The sequence below is a fragment of the Syngnathus typhle genome, linkage group LG10, assembly GCF_033458585.1.
Source record: "Syngnathus typhle isolate RoL2023-S1 ecotype Sweden linkage group LG10, RoL_Styp_1.0, whole genome shotgun sequence".
NCBI classification, from domain to species: Eukaryota; Metazoa; Chordata; class Actinopteri; order Syngnathiformes; family Syngnathidae; genus Syngnathus; species Syngnathus typhle.
In genome coordinates, this window is record NC_083747.1 from 5,032,603 (window position 1) to 5,050,496 (window position 17,894).

General features: G+C 44.5%; 1 protein-coding gene across 3 annotated transcripts in view; it reads right to left on the reverse strand.

The window, feature by feature from the left end:
* The window catches only part of kirrel3l (kirre like nephrin family adhesion molecule 3, like), a 103,081-nt gene that overhangs the window by 3,888 nt on the left and 81,299 nt on the right, over positions 1–17,894 (reverse strand). For all 3 annotated transcript variants that reach the window (XM_061288723.1, XM_061288722.1, XM_061288724.1), the window contains 9 exons: positions 7,569–7,724; positions 6,841–6,990; positions 4,667–4,824; positions 3,531–3,681; positions 3,358–3,463; positions 2,987–3,135; positions 2,763–2,890; positions 725–851; positions 542–642 (listed from right to left, as the gene is read on the reverse strand). In XM_061288723.1, coding sequence (XP_061144707.1) covers positions 542–642; positions 725–851; positions 2,763–2,890; positions 2,987–3,135; positions 3,358–3,463; positions 3,531–3,681; positions 4,667–4,824; positions 6,841–6,990; positions 7,569–7,724 — 1,226 coding nt within the window. The remainder of the gene's footprint in view (positions 1–541; positions 643–724; positions 852–2,762; positions 2,891–2,986; positions 3,136–3,357; positions 3,464–3,530; positions 3,682–4,666; positions 4,825–6,840; positions 6,991–7,568; positions 7,725–17,894) is intronic.

Genomic DNA, 17,894 nt, shown 5'->3' on the forward strand with positions numbered 1-17,894 from the left:
TAAAGCAAACACACCCTTAAATCCATTCATTCTGGTATCAGCATCGCTCTCTGTACGACTTTCTTTCTGCTGACCTCGGAAGCTCAACGGGGCTGACCCAGCTCACGAGCTTATGTTTAAGCACCCTCCCACGTGCGGGTGAGGTCTGAAAGGGGTGAGCTAGCCACATTGAAGTGGGCCTACTCTTTGCTGCCGGTAGCATAGGGCAAGCAGAGCACCTGTCTACCTCTCTTGCCTCTCCTCTCGCACCCTAATTATCCTCTCTCAGCCCGGCATACATTCAGCGGTTCAACGAGGTCAGCTGAGTGATGCTTCTCAGGCCGCTAATTGAATGCGGTTTGGCTGAAACCCGTAGGAAGCCCGTCTCCCACAGCTCCCTCGACTCCTATCGCTTCATTTAACGGCGGTGCAATTACATTCCTGAATATGTGTCTTTATTCGTGGGTTGAATATGGAGATGTGAAGGTGAGGTCAGGGGCAACGCTACGTATGTCACAAACATGGGTGAATGACCGAAAGTGATAGTTGGAGATTGACTTACAATCTTATAAGGCGGCGGGGTGCTGCCCACCCTACATTCCAGCTTGCCCTTGGAGTGCTTCACAGCATGTTGTGTGGCCTCAGCAGTGATGATAGGAGGGCCTAGAGAACAGAAGCAGAGAAATGAAAACACATTCAGACATAGTAAATTGACAAAAGTAATCTATCGGCGGAGGAAGCCCACCGTTTACGGTCAGAGTGGCTTCTCTTTCCGCAATTCCGATGCGGGGAACAATAGCCTTACAGGTGTAAGTGCCGGCTTCTGCTTGAGTCACAGACTTGATTTGCAAGGTGTTGCTGTTACTTAAAACCTGGTGAGAGACAAAGTAGGGCAGGGGGGTCATTTTTTTCGTGGGCTGCATTTTAGTCATAGCTTCTTTCAGAGAGCCATTATGACTGTCAAGCCAAATAAATGTATGAGCTACAAAACAAACTGACAAATAACTCGTTTTCAAATCAGACGAGTAAAAACTGGTCAAATATTAAAAAAAAAAAAAGATATTATTAAGAGTGAAGGCAATTTGCAATTCTAGTAATGACACATGCATTTGATGCACAATTTGTCTTCGCGGGCCACATAAAATGATGTGGCGGGCCGTATCTGGCTCCCGGGCCTTGAGTTTGACACCTGCGAAGTAGGGCAATGAGACTGGAGCTTTTTCATCCCGCACAAAAGACACCGGGGTTCCTGAGTATTTCTAGCGAACAGTTCAGATGTCTCCTTGTGTGAAAAGTTTGAAACAAATCCACACCGTACCACTTTCAAGCATCCTTTTTATTGGAAGTATCAAGCCGTTAGAAAAATATACACCTTATGTATTCGTCGATGTTAATTATAAGCAGCGCATACAGTCTCTGCTTAAAGGTGAGGATATAAAAGGTGACCTTGTTCCTATCTTTCACTTTGCTATGATGTCTGTGGTTGGAGGAGCAGGTGGATATGGAAGATAATAACAGGTTGTTCATGAGTGTGGCAAGGAAATATAAGCAGACACTTCTTAGAGGCAGTAGGTGTTTTTTGAACCGTTTCCCTACATGCCAGTTTGGATTGAACTTTTTTAACTAAAGTTTCCTATCTTGTCTACTATTTTTTCCCTTGAGAGTAACCTAAAGGGTGAAGCGAGAAACTGCTTAATTGATTACTCAGAAACCTTTTCAATTATAGTTCAACATTTTTTTGACACAGTGCTCTTTATTGAATTGTTTCTCCCTGATGATGTAACACCGTTTACTTAATTGATGCGGCCATCTTCCCTCAAACACCTAGCGGTTAAATGCCAATTAAATTCAAGTTTACCACTCCGAACTGAACTGAATTATAGTTCTCGGAAACACAAGTGGCATCGTTCGAGTGGCTGCAGATTCTGTTGGTTTGGCCGTATTATTATTTTTTTTGATACTCGAACGCAAACTGTGAAGCTGCTCGGTAAGATTGTTGTCATTAAATTGCGAGGACACAATGCCTCTGAAGCGGCTACGCTCGCTCACTCCTTAGCTCATTGATCTCGTCATTCTATCAAGCTGTGCTTAATCCATTTACCTCCACTCAGACCTCCACACAGTCCCCCCTCTCAGGCTCTCCACTTTTCTTTTTCAACACACTTACAAAGTAACCCAATTAATCCATTACTCTCGGCTATGTGAGGGGACAGTGGAAGCGGGTGGATTAGAAAAAGCTCTGCTTTCACCCTCAAAGGAGCCCAAAGTGTTTGCTTTCAGATGTGACGACGACGTCGCTCGCGGCATCTCAAATCGTATTTCACCCGGGGTGTTTTCACCTGCTTGTCTTCGGCACTGGTAGCGAGGAAACACGCTCCTGTGGGATAGTATAGTGCTGATGTGGTGCACTAAACTATTTTTTTTTTCCATACCAGCATAGTAATGTTCTTTATTATTATTCAAATGCTGGTAGGGGCTGCCTGATAAGCTGTCGATGTTTTAAGCGCGCCGCTTGACTGACTGCTTCTCGGACTGATTGAGATGAGCGCGATGACAGCCAGTCGGAGCTCGGTAACGTTGTGCGTATCCGTCAGTGGACAGACAGTTCTTTGCCAGAGGCGTTATCCCTCAGGGAGCATGGCGAGCACAGCTTTTTGAAGAATGTGTAGAGAGAAAAGTGTGAAAGCGTCATGCCTGGAGGACACGTGTGAATGTTTCACTCTGAAGGGACGCTGATCAGTGATAAAGTGTTGAGTCTTCAAGATGTTTGTGTATCACCTTACCTCGCTTGAGCCTTGTTTGGTCCAAGCTAGGGTCAGGGGAGGGTTTCCAGTCCACGTGCAAGTGAATGCCGCATCCATCCCGATATCAACCGTCATTGGCTTTGGCCCCGACAACAATCTGGGGCCAACTGTGGGGGAAGCAGACAGTTGTGTTTATGGTTGAACACATACGCCTCAGGGCCGCGATCTAACAGCTTGGTTTACACTCCTTCGGTCGGACTTACATTGCACATCGACCAGGGTGCTGACATTGGTGCTGCCCACAGAGTTGGACACCGCGCAGGACACCGGATCTGTGAAGTAGGAATAGTCCACAGTCACCTCCAGACTGTCACCGTTGGCCTCGGAGATGGGGACGCCTCCTTTAGACCACCTGGAACGGATGGATAATCACATTATACAGTCAGATTATTAGTTCGGGGAAGGTACTTAGCCATGCATATCAAAGTGGCTATTAGCTCTTTCATAGCGTGTGCCAATCATAATCAAACGCTGCCAATCAAGCGGCTCATTCAAGCAAATTATTCAAACACGGGGACTCTTGAGGTGATGTGATTTTCAGCCTCACCAGCAGAAACAATATATTCTCTCGTACCTGTAGCCAATAATCTCCGGATTGGCTGAAGCGGTGCATACGAAGAGAACCTTGGCGCCTTCGGTTACCGTCTGAGGCTGGACTGACAAAACCACAGACGGAGGATCTGCAAGAGAAATTTGCAATGTGATTTGTGCTCGTTGGGTAAGAATGCGGATGAGTTTGTGACTCACGTTGGACATTGATAGTGATGGATGTTTGTCTTCCAGCAGGGGCAGCTTGGTTGAGAACTCTGCAGGTGTAGGTGCGGCCGGAGTCGCTGTCCTCTGGGATGATTGGAAGCATACTGACAGCTGCCTCCCTCTTCCCATCTTCCATCAGTGTCTGCGGCAATACGCATTTGCACTTAGGTTCAGCCTGAAGCCATAGCTACATCTATATCTCATCCTATTCTTAGCTTTATACATACGCCAGTAACTCTATTTTAATTTAAAATTCTCTGGCACCGTCGATGAAATATATTAGTATATTTTACGATGCGGCATGGGGATTTTTTTTTTTTGCTGTTCCTACATTTCTGAGAGCGTTTGCCGTCAGCGCCTTGTTTGTCATCGTCTTTTAAATCTATTTACTGCTTACAGAAATCAATACGCCTAAGTGAGGCAAGGTGTAGATTGTGAGGGTAATGCAGACTGCTCACACACACACACACACACACACACACAAAGAAGTGTAATAGCCAAATTGCTTGTGAGTCTGTTTTTGGATGGTGACAGTGAGGCAAAAGTGTCACACGCATGGCAGGCTGGGTATTCTCCCCTGGACAGCAAAATCAATAGAGCGATTTCTGCTCTTCCTCAGCAACAAACAATTTTTTCTAATCACACCAGACCCTTTTCATATCTTAGTGGCTGGAATCTTCTTTCTTCTTCACCCCCCCCGCCCTGCCAACCCCTCTCACTGCAAGCACTCGCCTCCTTAAATGTGGTGTTTAGCGTCGTTTAGCGTGGTCAGAGAGCATGAAAAATGTGACACTTTCCCAGCCGTGGCCGACTCACGCTCCGCCGCACGCCCATTGTGTTTCTGCATTGTAGTGTTGGTGATTCGCTTTCTGCAGAAAGTCTACTGTATGAAAGCCTCATGGCTGTCTGAGCTTTGGCATGCTCCAGTTATGCTGTAGTGTCACTGCATTAGCGGAAGGGGAGGGGGGGGCAAGGGGGGGGGGGGGTACCGGGAGTATAAGGGAGGAGTGAAAATGGGAGGAGGACTGCAGAGAGCGACTTGAGCAAATCTTATGAGAAAAGGGTGGCGATTGAAAACTATCTGAGTAGTATCTGAATTCTGTTTACATCATGCCACTTGCACGTACCTTGGAATAAATGGCTGTCTCCATGACTTCCCCATCTCTGTACCAGGTGATCTCTGCAGCAGGTTTGGCTCCGTAAGATCTGCAGGTGAGGTTGTGTGGCGTATGGGCTTTAAGACGCACAACGGGGCCTCCCTCCACCAAGGGATCTGAAGGAGGGACTGTAAAGCAATAACAAAACACATGGCTCAATACAAAACACATCAAATTAACTGACTGTTTGTACGCTTTTTCCGATTGGCTGGTCATCAAGTCTGGTGTTTCCCCGTGGAAAAGAAAAAAAAAAGAACTGAAATTTTATTTTGACACCAAGTCTAATAATAAACATATTGTCTGTAATTACGGCACATTACCTTCAAAATTGAAATAATGGAGCTAATTAGAGTACATCCCCCCCCCCCCCCAATATTGTGAAATTAAAAGAAGCAAACAAGTATCCTCGCATGATGATGATCTGTTTAACAGTGTATCATTGATTGAAAAGTCTTCAAATGAAGGTCCTCTGAGGAGAAAATAACACACTTCCCATTCTTTATTTCCTGTTTCAGAGACTAGCGTTATTGTTGCAATCGTTCCCACTGTTGCTGAGCGATGTTTGGGCTGAATTGCTTATTTGTTCATTTATTTGCTTGGTTTCTCACACAGCACTGGCAAGCCAAGCGTGCCACCCCTGATGAGGGCGTCCATTTCCCGGTCCAATAAGGAGCGGCGTGAATGCGGGGTTTGTGTTGGCCTTTTTTGCTCCCTCCACCGAACCAATTTCACTGTGTGTGTCTGAATTGTCAGAGGTCTTTCCGTTGCTGCCGCACGGACACTAATGGAATCCGAGTGCTAGGTGATTTTAATTTCCATGCCGATTCCCCTGACTGCACTCCAGACGTTGACTGCGGATTGCTTTGGCACACGGGCAACTGCACGCAAATACACATGCACAGGGGAAAGAAAAAAAAAAAAAAGTCCCCCACGCACTTTCTTTAGCTCTACTTTTGCCTACATATAAACATATAGAAGTCCTCCCAAGTCTAGCACAAGGTTCAGTCTAGATCTGTACAGGGGCAGGCTAGACTAGGTTTTAGTATTTTCCCAGACTCATCATGGGACGACTTGAAGCAGATGTTCCCGTTTCAATAAATTCCGCTCGCAAGATTTACACTGATGTATATTCCTAATTGGAAAGTAATGAGACACGGTATGCTTTGCTACAAAAATAAAAGAAACATAAATCTCAACTTAATTACAATGGGGGGAAAAAGATATAGTGAAATTAATTAACAAATTAAGTCGACGATTTACTGTATATTTTCGGCAGTCCTTTCAGTTTAAAATGATAAAAAGAGACAATTTACATGAATCAAAGATGATTAAGAAGTCAGTATAAGACAAAACACGTCTCAGTACAACTCTAGGTCAAATACAAACTTGAACTTGTCTGTTTGATTATCTGTCAAAGTAGTCTGGATAAATATAAATAAGCATTTTTTTGTTTTTTTTAGGGGAAAGCTTTCCGTCATCCAGTTGTGTTATGTGATTGATCTTTCTGACTTGACTTATTTATAAGCAAGCTGGCTTAAGTAGATATATGGGGAGTGACATTCCTTCAAATGCCACCAGATGCCAGCAGTGCTTTGTTGGGTCCCACAAGACCTGTAACCCCCCCCAACAACCCTGCCCCCCTCCTCAATGTCTGCGTGAAGAAGTGGATCACTCACATCGCGTTAACGTAAAAACTGCCTTGCGGTTGACAAATGTTGTGGCTCACCGTAAAATGTGCTAACTATGCAGACCTTGACTTTCAAGTGACTACTCCAGTCATTTGTGATTCCTGCAATCACATTAGCCCAAGACGTCCACAGTCTTGAGTGTTTACTTTTTTTCTTCCCTCATCGGGCTCTCTTGGCTGAGCTTTAGTAGAATTATGCCCCCAGCAAATCATTTCCATCAAGAAATGAGATTTATCACTCTGGGGTTATTGCTGAGTGGTGATAAGAAATCATTTTATTAATTGTAAAGCCTTTAAAGAGGTCACTGATATTGTACACAATGCAATACAGATTTCATTCGTCTGCCTGTTGGTGTTCCGAATGAGATAATTACACATTGTGCTGGACTTTTTTTTTTTATAAAGCCCCTGTTTAAACTTGCCTCATGTGATGCAAAGTCCGAGCTGCGTATCTTACCTAGCACAGTCAGCTTGGCACGGTGTGAGCGCAGGCCCGCCTGTGTCGCCTGACACTCGTACACGGCATCATCCACCAGCTCTGCCGAATCGATCAGCAAGCTGTGCTCGCCTGATAGCGGGTCGCCCATTAAGGAGTAGCGTTTCCAGCCTGCGTGAAGCCGGGCGCACACAACAGTCAGACCCGGCAACAATAAACACATAATGACACAACTACGAAGCCCATTTGGACCGAGCGCCAAGAAATGTGGAAAAACTGTTTAAGTCATAAATGAACGCAGGCGGCGGGCGCCTCGGTAGGATTGAGCCATTGTGTGTGTGTGTGTGTCGAGCAGCATGAGGTGGGAAATGAAACGCATGAGGACTCTGTCCTTGAAGCACAGACACAATAAAGATGGTGGCAGGGCCTCTGGGGCCGAAAGGCAGACTCTCCGCCATCGAATGTCAGTGTGAAAAGTTGATTGATTATCTCCCTTCCTGCAAAAGCCTTAAAACGCTAAGCGGCAAATCACGTTACGTGCGCGCAGCACTCAACGACCTTTCACCGTTCAATCTTGTAAAATCTAAACAGTTAAGGAAGAGAAGCTTGCTTTCTAATGGGGCCCGCCATTGATCGGAGTAGACAAGCACTAGGAAACTAAAGAAAATGTACTTTTTAGTGAGAGTTGTTTATGTTTCGATCCGAGCGTGCTAATACAAAATGTCTTGGGTGAGTGACATCATTCATACCTGGTAGATCTCTCTCTCCACCCAAAGCCAGTCCATCTTTGGTCCACTGCACCATCTCCCGATAGCCCACTATGACACATGGTAGAGTCACGGACTGGCCAGACACCACTACCTGGTCCTGAGGCTGCTGGGAAAAGTAGGCTGCTCGGGTGGCGGCTGCAAGGACAGAAGGATGAACATGTTTTGAATCTGACAAGAATTGATATTTTCAGGGCAAATGCTATACAAAAGAATGACAGCAGGTGGGTCGGGTTAGGATGGTGAAAATAGCCCTGTAAAGACTGAGGCTGATCGCTCAATAAACTGACATTTTAAAAAGATGGATGAGGCTGACTTGGGTGAACATTTCATATTCCCCCCCACTCCTTCATAAATATCCCTGTCAAGAAGAAGACTCAGCATTGCCCCATAACTTATTTAACTCTTTCCCAAGTCCATATGCTTTTATGCTTCCTGGCACGAAGCACTTTTCGGAAAGAATGTGCAAACAAACGTGCCGCTTTTTCTGTGTACTTTTTGTAAAAATGGATGTTCAACAATTAAAACTGCACTTAAAGTCCCCGGGGACTCGTTTTGTTTGAGGCGCTTGAAATTCAGTAGAGACACCTGCTGCCGTTGTGGTGTTGTGTTTAAGTGCGCTACACACTCTCAATGGATCGCTTGGCTGGCCTTCACACACACACACACACACAAACAGAAATACGCTTTCCAAATGTTTGTGGCACTATGATAAAGATTGAGTATTACAAACCCTATACGAGTAGTGAAAGATGGCAGCACTCCAGAGGTAACTAATCCGTAGGCGGGGGAAAGAGACAGTTGGTTGGTTATCTAAGTGGGCTCTCTGTGCGAGTCGGGAGACTTGGGGGTAGGGGGGAGAAAAAAAAAAAAACTCATTCTCCTTCTCTCTTTCATTGTTGCTCAATGGAGAATGGAAGGGAAGGGGGACTCGGGGAGATAAAGAGGCCTCTATTCAGGCTGAGCTAAGTCCCCCCCCCCCTCCTCCTCCTCCATCCCCAACCCTTCCTGAACTGCCTCTTGGTTGCACTGCTTAAACAGACAGGGTTAGCCCCCCCCCTATTCGGTCTCCCCAACCACCATCACAATCGCCAGTAAAGAAAGCTGCTGAAAGGAGGGCAACATACGGCAACCAGAGACACGCTATTGTCCTCTTGTCTCTCTCTTTTAATAGGCCTCTTCATTCTCAATCAATCCTGCTAAATGCAAGTTTAATAGCTTTTCAATAGCAACCCCCCCACACACCCCTTTAAGAAGGGTGGCGAGGATTTTTTGCTTATGCTCTCACCCTCTTTTTTTTTTCACTCCCCCCCCTCATTCTTTCTGAGTTTGAATGAGGCTGCTTGTTGGCAGTGTTTATTCCGCACTCAATTATCCACTTCATCTCAGGGAGGGCCTGTGGTCTGTCCCTCACCCTCTCTCCCCTCCCGCTGCCTTTGCCACCCAGCAGCATAATTAAAGCAAAACTCCATCTCAACCAACCATTTTTTTTTTGGCATTCCGATGGAACAAAGATTTGTATCGTACCATATTTTGGACATCTTTCAGTGCACCGAGAGTATTTGTTGTTTCTGCACAACAACAGATATGCAAATGTTATTCTTAATGTTGTAGCTCCACCCAACAAAAACGAAGCGTACCTGCACGGTCATTGAGCCCTTTAGAATGGATTTACCCGACCAATTTGGTCCAAGTTGAACCAAATTGAACTACTTGGTAGCATAAAACCTTAATGTGGCGCTAATGTAGTGGCCTCCATCTGAGTGAAGAAGGAAAAATGTGTAATTGGAGCACTATAGTGTACTGTGCGTGTGTGTTACAAAGTGTCAGAATAGCCTGTTGAGTAGCAGGTGGGCTACATAAAAATGAATCAAAAGAGCCTAATTTGAATCTTGGCACTCAAGCTATTAGTAAGGACCGACATTTTCCGTCAGGAACTTTATGTCCTTCTCCGTCAAACGTTTTAAATTCAAGAAGTAATGAGCAGTTTCGTAATCCTCCCCCAAGTAGAGCCAGATTGAGATTTTTTTCTTTTTTCGACTGGGCTAAAAAAAAAAAAATTGCAATTAAGTATCTTGCCCAGTGTATCAAACTGTTTACAATGGGTAATAATTCATTTCATTGCCTGATTGCTTAACCGGATTACATGCTGTGAAGTGTTTGTCTATACCACACCCACACTCAATTTGCTTCGGTCACATTTCGCAATTAATGCTTCGTATGGAGCCTTACAAAAATAGAGTGACGACTGTGTGCTGTAGAGAGTGATTCACAGCTCTCCAGATCCCTTATTGAAAAGGCTCTACAGAACATCTCGACTGGCTAATGACTCATGCCAGATTCTTTTAATTCCTCGTTGCCGAATTAGACAATTCTTTGACGGTGTATTAGCGGCTTAATTACATGAATACGTTGCTGATGGGGAGCGAGGGAGGAACAGAGGTGCACAATGGGAAAATGGTGGAAGCAGTGTGAAGACACACACGCAGACCACGAAAACACACCAGACTTAACGTGAGGAGCTTTGCAATTGAATCAAAATGACGAAAATACAAATGTGGGTCTTAAATATCCACCGTACGGGATTTGACTTGTTTTGCTTCTCTACGTTAAATCTATTCATGAACTCATTCCCTAGATTTGCACTCTAAGGATTAGTTGTAATGCATGTGTTGGATTAATGTTACCTTTCAAGGTCTTCGCATTTACAGGAACATTTCCTTATTGCCACCAATTCAGCAATTACTCAATTTCTTAACTTGCTGTGTGTGTGCGTTTTTTTCCTTTCTGCTGTAACAAGGTAAACCAACCTGGGCTCAAACAATTTAATCCCGATTCCTTCAAATGAAATATCATTTCACGCTGTTGGTTGCACATGGCGCTAAGTAGGCATGTATGCGTGCGTTTCTTGCAGACGCTGCATGATGTTTTGAGGTGTACACGGATGTGTTAATAAGAAAAGCCAAGTGTCAAGCACCACAGGGCATATTTAGCGGTGTCGTTTGACGTTGCGACTTTGCTGCTTGAGTCGCTTGGCTTTTCAGTGAAATTCAAAACAGCCTTTCAGGGTTGAACCTGTTAAAGAGATTTTGCACCACCACCGCCGCTTACTTTATGTGAACTGATAGGGGTGCATTCACATCAGGCCGGATCAAGAAGAGATGGACAGATGTCAGCAGTGATCCGTTCACCGCTGGACATCTGCCCTGGGAGAATTAGATTGAATCTGCCAGTGTGCGTGCATGCATGCGTGTATACGTTTGGGTGTGTGAGGGCTATGAAGCTAAAGCGTGATAATGGCACTGTGCGTGACCTTTGCTTATAATGGGAAACTAGCATAGAGAGCACCGTTCATTTCGTAGAGAGCACTGTTCCATTTATCAGCTCACGATGACGATTCATAATCATTTGTTGCCATTTGGATATAAAGGAAAAATGGTCAGTCTGTATATGTACAAATACTGTGCTTTAACTTTTTTTAAATATACTATTTCGTACTATTCACACTCAAGTAGTCATCAAATAAATTACAAATATATATATATATTGATATATAAATAATATATATATATATATATAAATAATATATGTATAAAAAAATTAAAAAAGAAAAAAATATATATATATATATACACATACATACACACACACACTGTATATTATATAGTCCTGGACTCAGCCTGCGTGAGGTTCCCTTAATAGACTCCAGAGACGAGGAAATGGGGTGAAAACACAAACGCACGCATGCACACACAACTCCTCCGAAAACAAGGCAATTGGCAAAAAAAAAAGTGTCAAGCTTGGAATAAACAAGCCCTCTCCCCAAATGCCATCCATTGTGCCTTGTCGAGATATGGCTTCTAAATCGGGCTGGAAATGCAAGCTCCATTTCTCTCAGTATAGAATTATTATCCCTTTGTTTTGAGTCTTTTGTCTCTTTCGACTAGTGTATGCGTGCATATGTTTGTGTACAAACAAAAAAGTAGTGCTGAGTATTCAAATCGAATGCCCCCATAGGGACCCAGCACCCATCTCATGTTTGGAGTGTGCAAAGCTCATTAGCATGACTTGTACACAACTTGAGGGCTTCAAAGAAGACAACAAGAGAGACCACCCACCAACTGGCCGCACTGAGCTGTGCCCAGCATGTATGTTTTCTTTGACTGTTGCAAGTAGCTCTCTCTGCAGATGCTCTCCTCTCTTGCACCCCTCTTAAAAAATATATCACTCCCTTATGCATTCCGGCTGCACTTCCACTCACCCGCTCTCGCTCCCTTTCCTCCTCGTCTGCATTTTTCTGCCCAAATTGCAATCTAACTGCTTTTTAAGAGCTGTTTTGGCGGAGTATAATCCGCCTCGCATCCCCTCCCGGCCTTTATTCCATTGTGAAACTCTTGGCTGGAGCCGAGACCCCTTTTAAGCGAGTGGACCCGCTCATCTAAACCATTGCCAGCCTCCTCAGCCCTCCCCGCTTGGCTTCTACCCTGAAACTCGGCGCATTCTGCCCTAATCAAAGCCGCTCCCTCTCATTTGTCTGTTTATCATTCGTGCCTCTCCACTCATGCGCAAGCCACACTTTGCAAGGCCCCTATGTGCTATTAATCACTGACATCACTCTGACACTGCTCTGTTTTACCGCTGGTGTCAGCTGTCATCACTTTCTCCTCTTCTTTCTCTTTGCTCGTGCTCTGCATCCCTGCGCGAGACTCACAGGACTTGTCGGCGTGACAACGGGAGAAGAGGGATTCAAAACATGTTCAAATAAAAATATACAAAGATATCGCACGGACTCCAATTGTAAAGATGTTGGCTATAGATAGAATTGATGTTACACGGCAATCAGTTTGTCTCAAAGGCTGTCATAGCTTGATGGCAACATCACACCAGAAAACTTGAGAATATGACAATTGGCTGCTCCTCCACTACTGCGGGTGGCATTGTACTCAATTTATCCACTTTTTATTGTGTCTGTGTGGGCAATTCATATCGTTTCTACGTGTTCAGAGTGTAACCTTGGTGGGTACGTTAATCAATGAGCTTTATACATTCTGGAGTAGGCTTTTAAACAGCATTATTTGACTGAGAAATTCAATATTGTGCCATCTGCCCGTTTCGATTCAATTTCGATTTGGAGCATTAAAGACTCCAAATCGTCTATGGGTTGGAATGTGAAAGTTTTAAGAGTGCATTTGAGTATATAAAACATGTTGTAAAAAGTGTCGTTCATATAACCAATGACTCTCTTCTGCTTGCTAGCCAAACTTCACGTGTATAACATTTTTTTGTTTGTGAATGGGGACCGTGTTGATACTATCTAAAAACCACAATGAATAACTTTCTCATATTTACTACCTTGTTGTCATATAATAGTATCCGCTCTCTACTGAGCTGGAAAGCAGTCGTGATGCTGGCTGCCTCAGTAGCTCCCGGGGTACCTGCTATAATAGAGTGGTATGTATTCAGGGGAGGAGGAAGGATGAAAGAAAAAAAAAAAAAAAAGGAGGAGGCCAAGGGGGGTGAGACCAAGACTGCTGATGTGACACAGTCAGTGCTGGAGCAAATATGAATGGTTCAGCTCGCAATCGCTGTGCTGCACTTCCAACTGTGCATCTTGCTGCACACTCACTGTCACAGTCCTACATCTTTAGGCTCGCTGGTGGGCAGGGCAGAAGCATCTGGCGGAGTATAATTCTAGTATTGCTTTTGAACGTCAACACACAACCGCGACACGCCATGAGCTAGAGAAGTGCCGAGTGCATGCGGACGGGATAGCAAATGACGGGCTTGGCTGGCAGGAGGACAGGAAATAAAACAGCATATGCAGAGGAGGAGAAAAAGTGGAGGGTGGTTTGAAATTGTCTGTACACATCAGCCAGCAGTGTTGACAAGATGTTGATTGAGCCAGTCTTGTCGTTTGGCTCCAGCTTACCCCAGCTACCCCCTTTGGTGTTTTTACTGCAAGACAGCTGCAGGCTGGATCTGTGTCATAGTCCCAGCCCGTCTCTGTCCCTCTAATTCGCTCCGTTGCTTTGCTCCTTCTGTCTCACGGCCCCGATCCCCCCCACCCCCAGACTTCCACTATTTGGATGATTATTTATTACCAGTCCAACTTATTTTTGCTGTTTGGTTTAGTAAGAGTCGGAAGAGTGCGCAACATGTGACGGAATAGCTCGGTGACAAATGAAGCGAGCAAATAAATGTTTAATTAAATTCGATTAAAAATCCATAAAACGACGAGGAGACAACGATACAGTCTCTTGCTTTTTCTAAAAGGCGGTAAAATGAAAACAAAGAAAGTCTACATAATACTGACTCTGGATCCAATGCCCTGGGGTATCAATTAATTTAGTCTGGGGATTTGTGGCCTACTCTCCCTAATTGAGCCCAACGGAGACCCCCTTGGCTCTTCACGATAGGATAGGAAGTAGTGCGTTTCATAATTAATACTCCCCCCCACCCCCCTCCCTTTTATTATTATTATTATTTTTTAATGAGGGTTGTAAAGTTGTAAGCGACGACAGGAAAAGGTTATCGACGCCATTGTTGGCGTCTAACGTCAGCTGCTGGTGTGGGGAGTAAGGGCGACAACCAAAGCAGCGCATTGAAGTCTACGCTGCGCTTTTGTGTGTTTTTGAACACAGAACACAGCTAGCTCAATGAGAGTCTCATTAGCGTTGCTTAATGTGTGTGCTTTTTAAAGCTTAGAGGTTAATGCCCGACTTGCCGTCATCTCATTGGAGCTCTCTTTTAATTTGATGCATAATTCTTTTTTTTTTTTTTTTTGTCATCAAGAGTCTCTTCACAGAAAGCGGATGTGTCGAATTTTGGCCTCGCCTTGCAACAAATACACAAAAAGCACAAAGACCACTTCTAATTAAAGCGGTTTTAATATTCCTCTTCATTTTTTCCTTTTCATGCTCTCCTCACATTAACAATGTTTTTTTTCTCTGTCCATAGAAAATAACTCCTGGCGATTAAACAAATTACTTTCTAGCCCCATGGGAGCCATGAATCTACTGGAAACAATAAAATGGTGAGATGCACAATGTTGCCGCCTCTACATTCTTACAAAAACACCTTCACAATATTTATAGACAATGTTTTGCTGTCTTTCCGCTTCACAGTATGGCCAGCAACAATGGATGCTTGCCTGTATTTTTATCTGGACAGGTTCAGGAGATGAATTTTACTCAGCTAAAGGCAGAGAGAAAAATGCCCACTGCTGCCGAGTGAAGACCATGGTGTCGTGTCTACAACAATGCTCCATAGTAAACTAACGTTAGCACGAGTGTTTATTGTCTTGCCATCCCAACGAATACATTTGGATAGAGTCAGGTTGGGTAGAATTAAAAAGGTGCACGTGACCTCATTTCCCTGTTTCCCCCTCGACTTTGCCGGGAAGAAAAGTTTTTAATTTATCAAATACTCATTTTGTTCATTTGATTTCTTATAAGTGGAAACGTCCTTTTAACCCGCCGATGAGGCGCCAGAGGACGAGAAGCGGGGAGGAGGGCGCTTGGGCTGTTACCTGCTGGACTCAATACTTGTGCTTTGTATTGAGTAAAAGAAAGGAGGGAGAAAAACTCATTTCCTGAATTTCCATCTCTTAAGTGTTGATTAGTGAAGGGGTGTAATTAGAATGAAATGTGAAGTCAGGCTTTTCCCGATTGCACCGCTTCCCTGAGAAAAATCAGGCCGTGATTAAGGAATAAATGATTAATGAGTGAGCTAATTAATCAATATATTATTAAAGCGGCAAGCGGTGTGAACAAAGGGGTGGGCACGATGGCGCTGCATTAAAGAGGTGTGTTGAAACAAAAAAGGACTCATCTGGTTGTTGTGTTATAACCCCCCCCCCCTCCTCTGGCACAGAAGCGGATGTATGGAGAGAAGTGACGGATGGGAGGAGATGGAGGCTGCAGCCTCTGCATCTGCCAGCAGCCTCTGGTGTGAGATCCCTGACCTCACAATACTGCATTTGCAAGTTCCGCTGCTTATCTCGAGGTCGGGTCGAGAGGTTCCGCGCGAGGGAGGGCAAAGCACGGGCCCGCCGCGCTAATGATGTTTGCACCGCTAAGACGACAGCCTGTGATGCACAGTCAACATCTCTGACTACGCAAAAGTTCCTGAGCGAAGCCCCACACACACACCTCCGCATCCCCCCCTGTCGTTAACTAGGACAGCCCATCAATCTTTGATAATGTGCAGTGCGGGTCTCTCCTGTGTGACCGAGCTGATGAGACATCACAGCAGGGTTTGATGTATAAATGTAACTGTGATATACTGGACGGCTTCAAGTCAGGTTTGACCTTTTTTTTGCGCCGGATATTAATGACTACAGTGAAAGAGTGAACTATCTGTGTGATGCATCCCTCCCAGTGGAGCTCGGCACACTTTATCTTTTTGGCACGGGCTTCCTCCGCTACCTTTTGCTCAGCTTTCATGTCTGCCAAAAGTCCCCTGAGCTGGCACACAATGGGATGAGGGACACAAAAAATATTATTTCATAAGCGGGTGGGTTTATTGTTCCTTTTAAAATGTAGCATTGCTCTTTAAAGCTGCAGTTTTACCCTCCCCCTCCATGCACGACACAGCGAAACTTGTCCTCAAAGCTAGAGTATGAGAAAAAGAGCTTTCATCGCGGCATATCTTGCCTGGCATTTACTGGTGGCCTTATTAAGAGCCTTGTGAGTGACTGAGGCATGTGTACTGGGGGACTCTTGGGGGGAGCTGTAACACGCTCAGGGCAAAATCATGATATTGTTTATCAGCCGGCGTTGCTTTAAAAATAAATGACAATGGATGCATTGTCAAGCTTTTAAAAACTACATTGAATAGTAGCACAGCATCAACATGAATTGAAATGATCGATAAAGAGCAACAGGCAAGTTTTATTTTTCAAAGAAACTAAAAGATGTATATGATTTAAGTTTTCGTACACAATACAAAATAGCCTACAGCAATCCAAATAAAAAACAACCAGAACTCATTTGCATGACTGCTAACATTTAGAGCCTGATGACTGTTTTCATGCCAGGCACAAGTCTGGCACAAGGTGTAATTTGATTCTATGTTGCAGCGGGTTAGGCAAAGTTATGATGTTTGGTGTTGAAAGATTTTAAAAAAGGGTGTTTTGCGCCGTTGTGGGCGTGAACACAGTCAACTTGATTCTCCATCAATCGTTAAATGCTACACCCCTGGGAAAAGATGGAAGCAGAAATTAATTTGCTCGCCGTTTCTGATTTTTCTTTTCAACTTGACTTGGATTGCCGTTTTACGCATTCTCAATTGTTTTTGTGGCTTATTTTGGTTTAATTTGCTCCAGGCTGTTGCCACATTTTGTTCCCAAACATACCGTAGCATTCCACTGTTCTTCAGCATCAAGTGGCTGTGAATGGGTCTTTGTAACATTGGCTGGTTTCTTCATTGAGCATGAAACATTGAACATATGGTGGCTGTGTGTCGGGATGCGTGACGGCAAAGAATGCCGAGGGTTGGTCCCCCGACCTCGACTTGGCCTCTCGCACTTGAGTCTGTTGCTTTGATTGACTTAAACACTTCATTGTGCACGCTGTTTTTACATTCGGGTTTAAACTGGGATCTCAGGTGGGACAGATGTGCGCTAAAGGAGAAGCGTACCAAACAGAGCACGCACGCTTCATTTGGTATGCCGAGTAAGTATATTTGTAAGAAAAAAAAAAGCCTCGCCTTCCTTTCGCTCAAAAGTTAGCTCAGATAGTTTGTAGCTCCCCGCAGTACTAAAAAGGTGAAGCCGTATAGACAATGGCTGACCTCTCACCGAGCTAGTCAATTAGCTAATTTCTCTATTCTATCTGCAAAATTGGACTTTAAGCGAGAAACCTCACGGTAGAGGCTGCGACAAACAAGTGAAGCGTCGCAGGCTCCCGAGCCCATCTGGTGTGATGATCGATCATTAGATGGAGCGTTTAAACTCCCCCACTTTGCCTGCTGGCTAACACTGATCCCATATCACCCTCGCAGGATATGGTATGAATCACAGGAAGTTGGGATCGATCCATAAAGATTGTGCCGCTTGATTACAGATTGGAAAAAAAAAAAAAAAATCCAATTTGGCTTAACCACTTGGATGCCTCAGAGCCCCGACTGTTTGTATGAGCAAATGGCCCCGTGTTTCCACGTCTATTAACAGCTTCTATTTTTTTTAAAAAAAGCTTTCCCCAGCTCCCGTTTTCTGATTTGAGCTCTTCCTTCATTCGTCACCTCTTCACTTTGCTCTGTCCGTCCCGCACTAAAAGCACCCTCCTTAAGGGAGCCCTCTCCTAAATC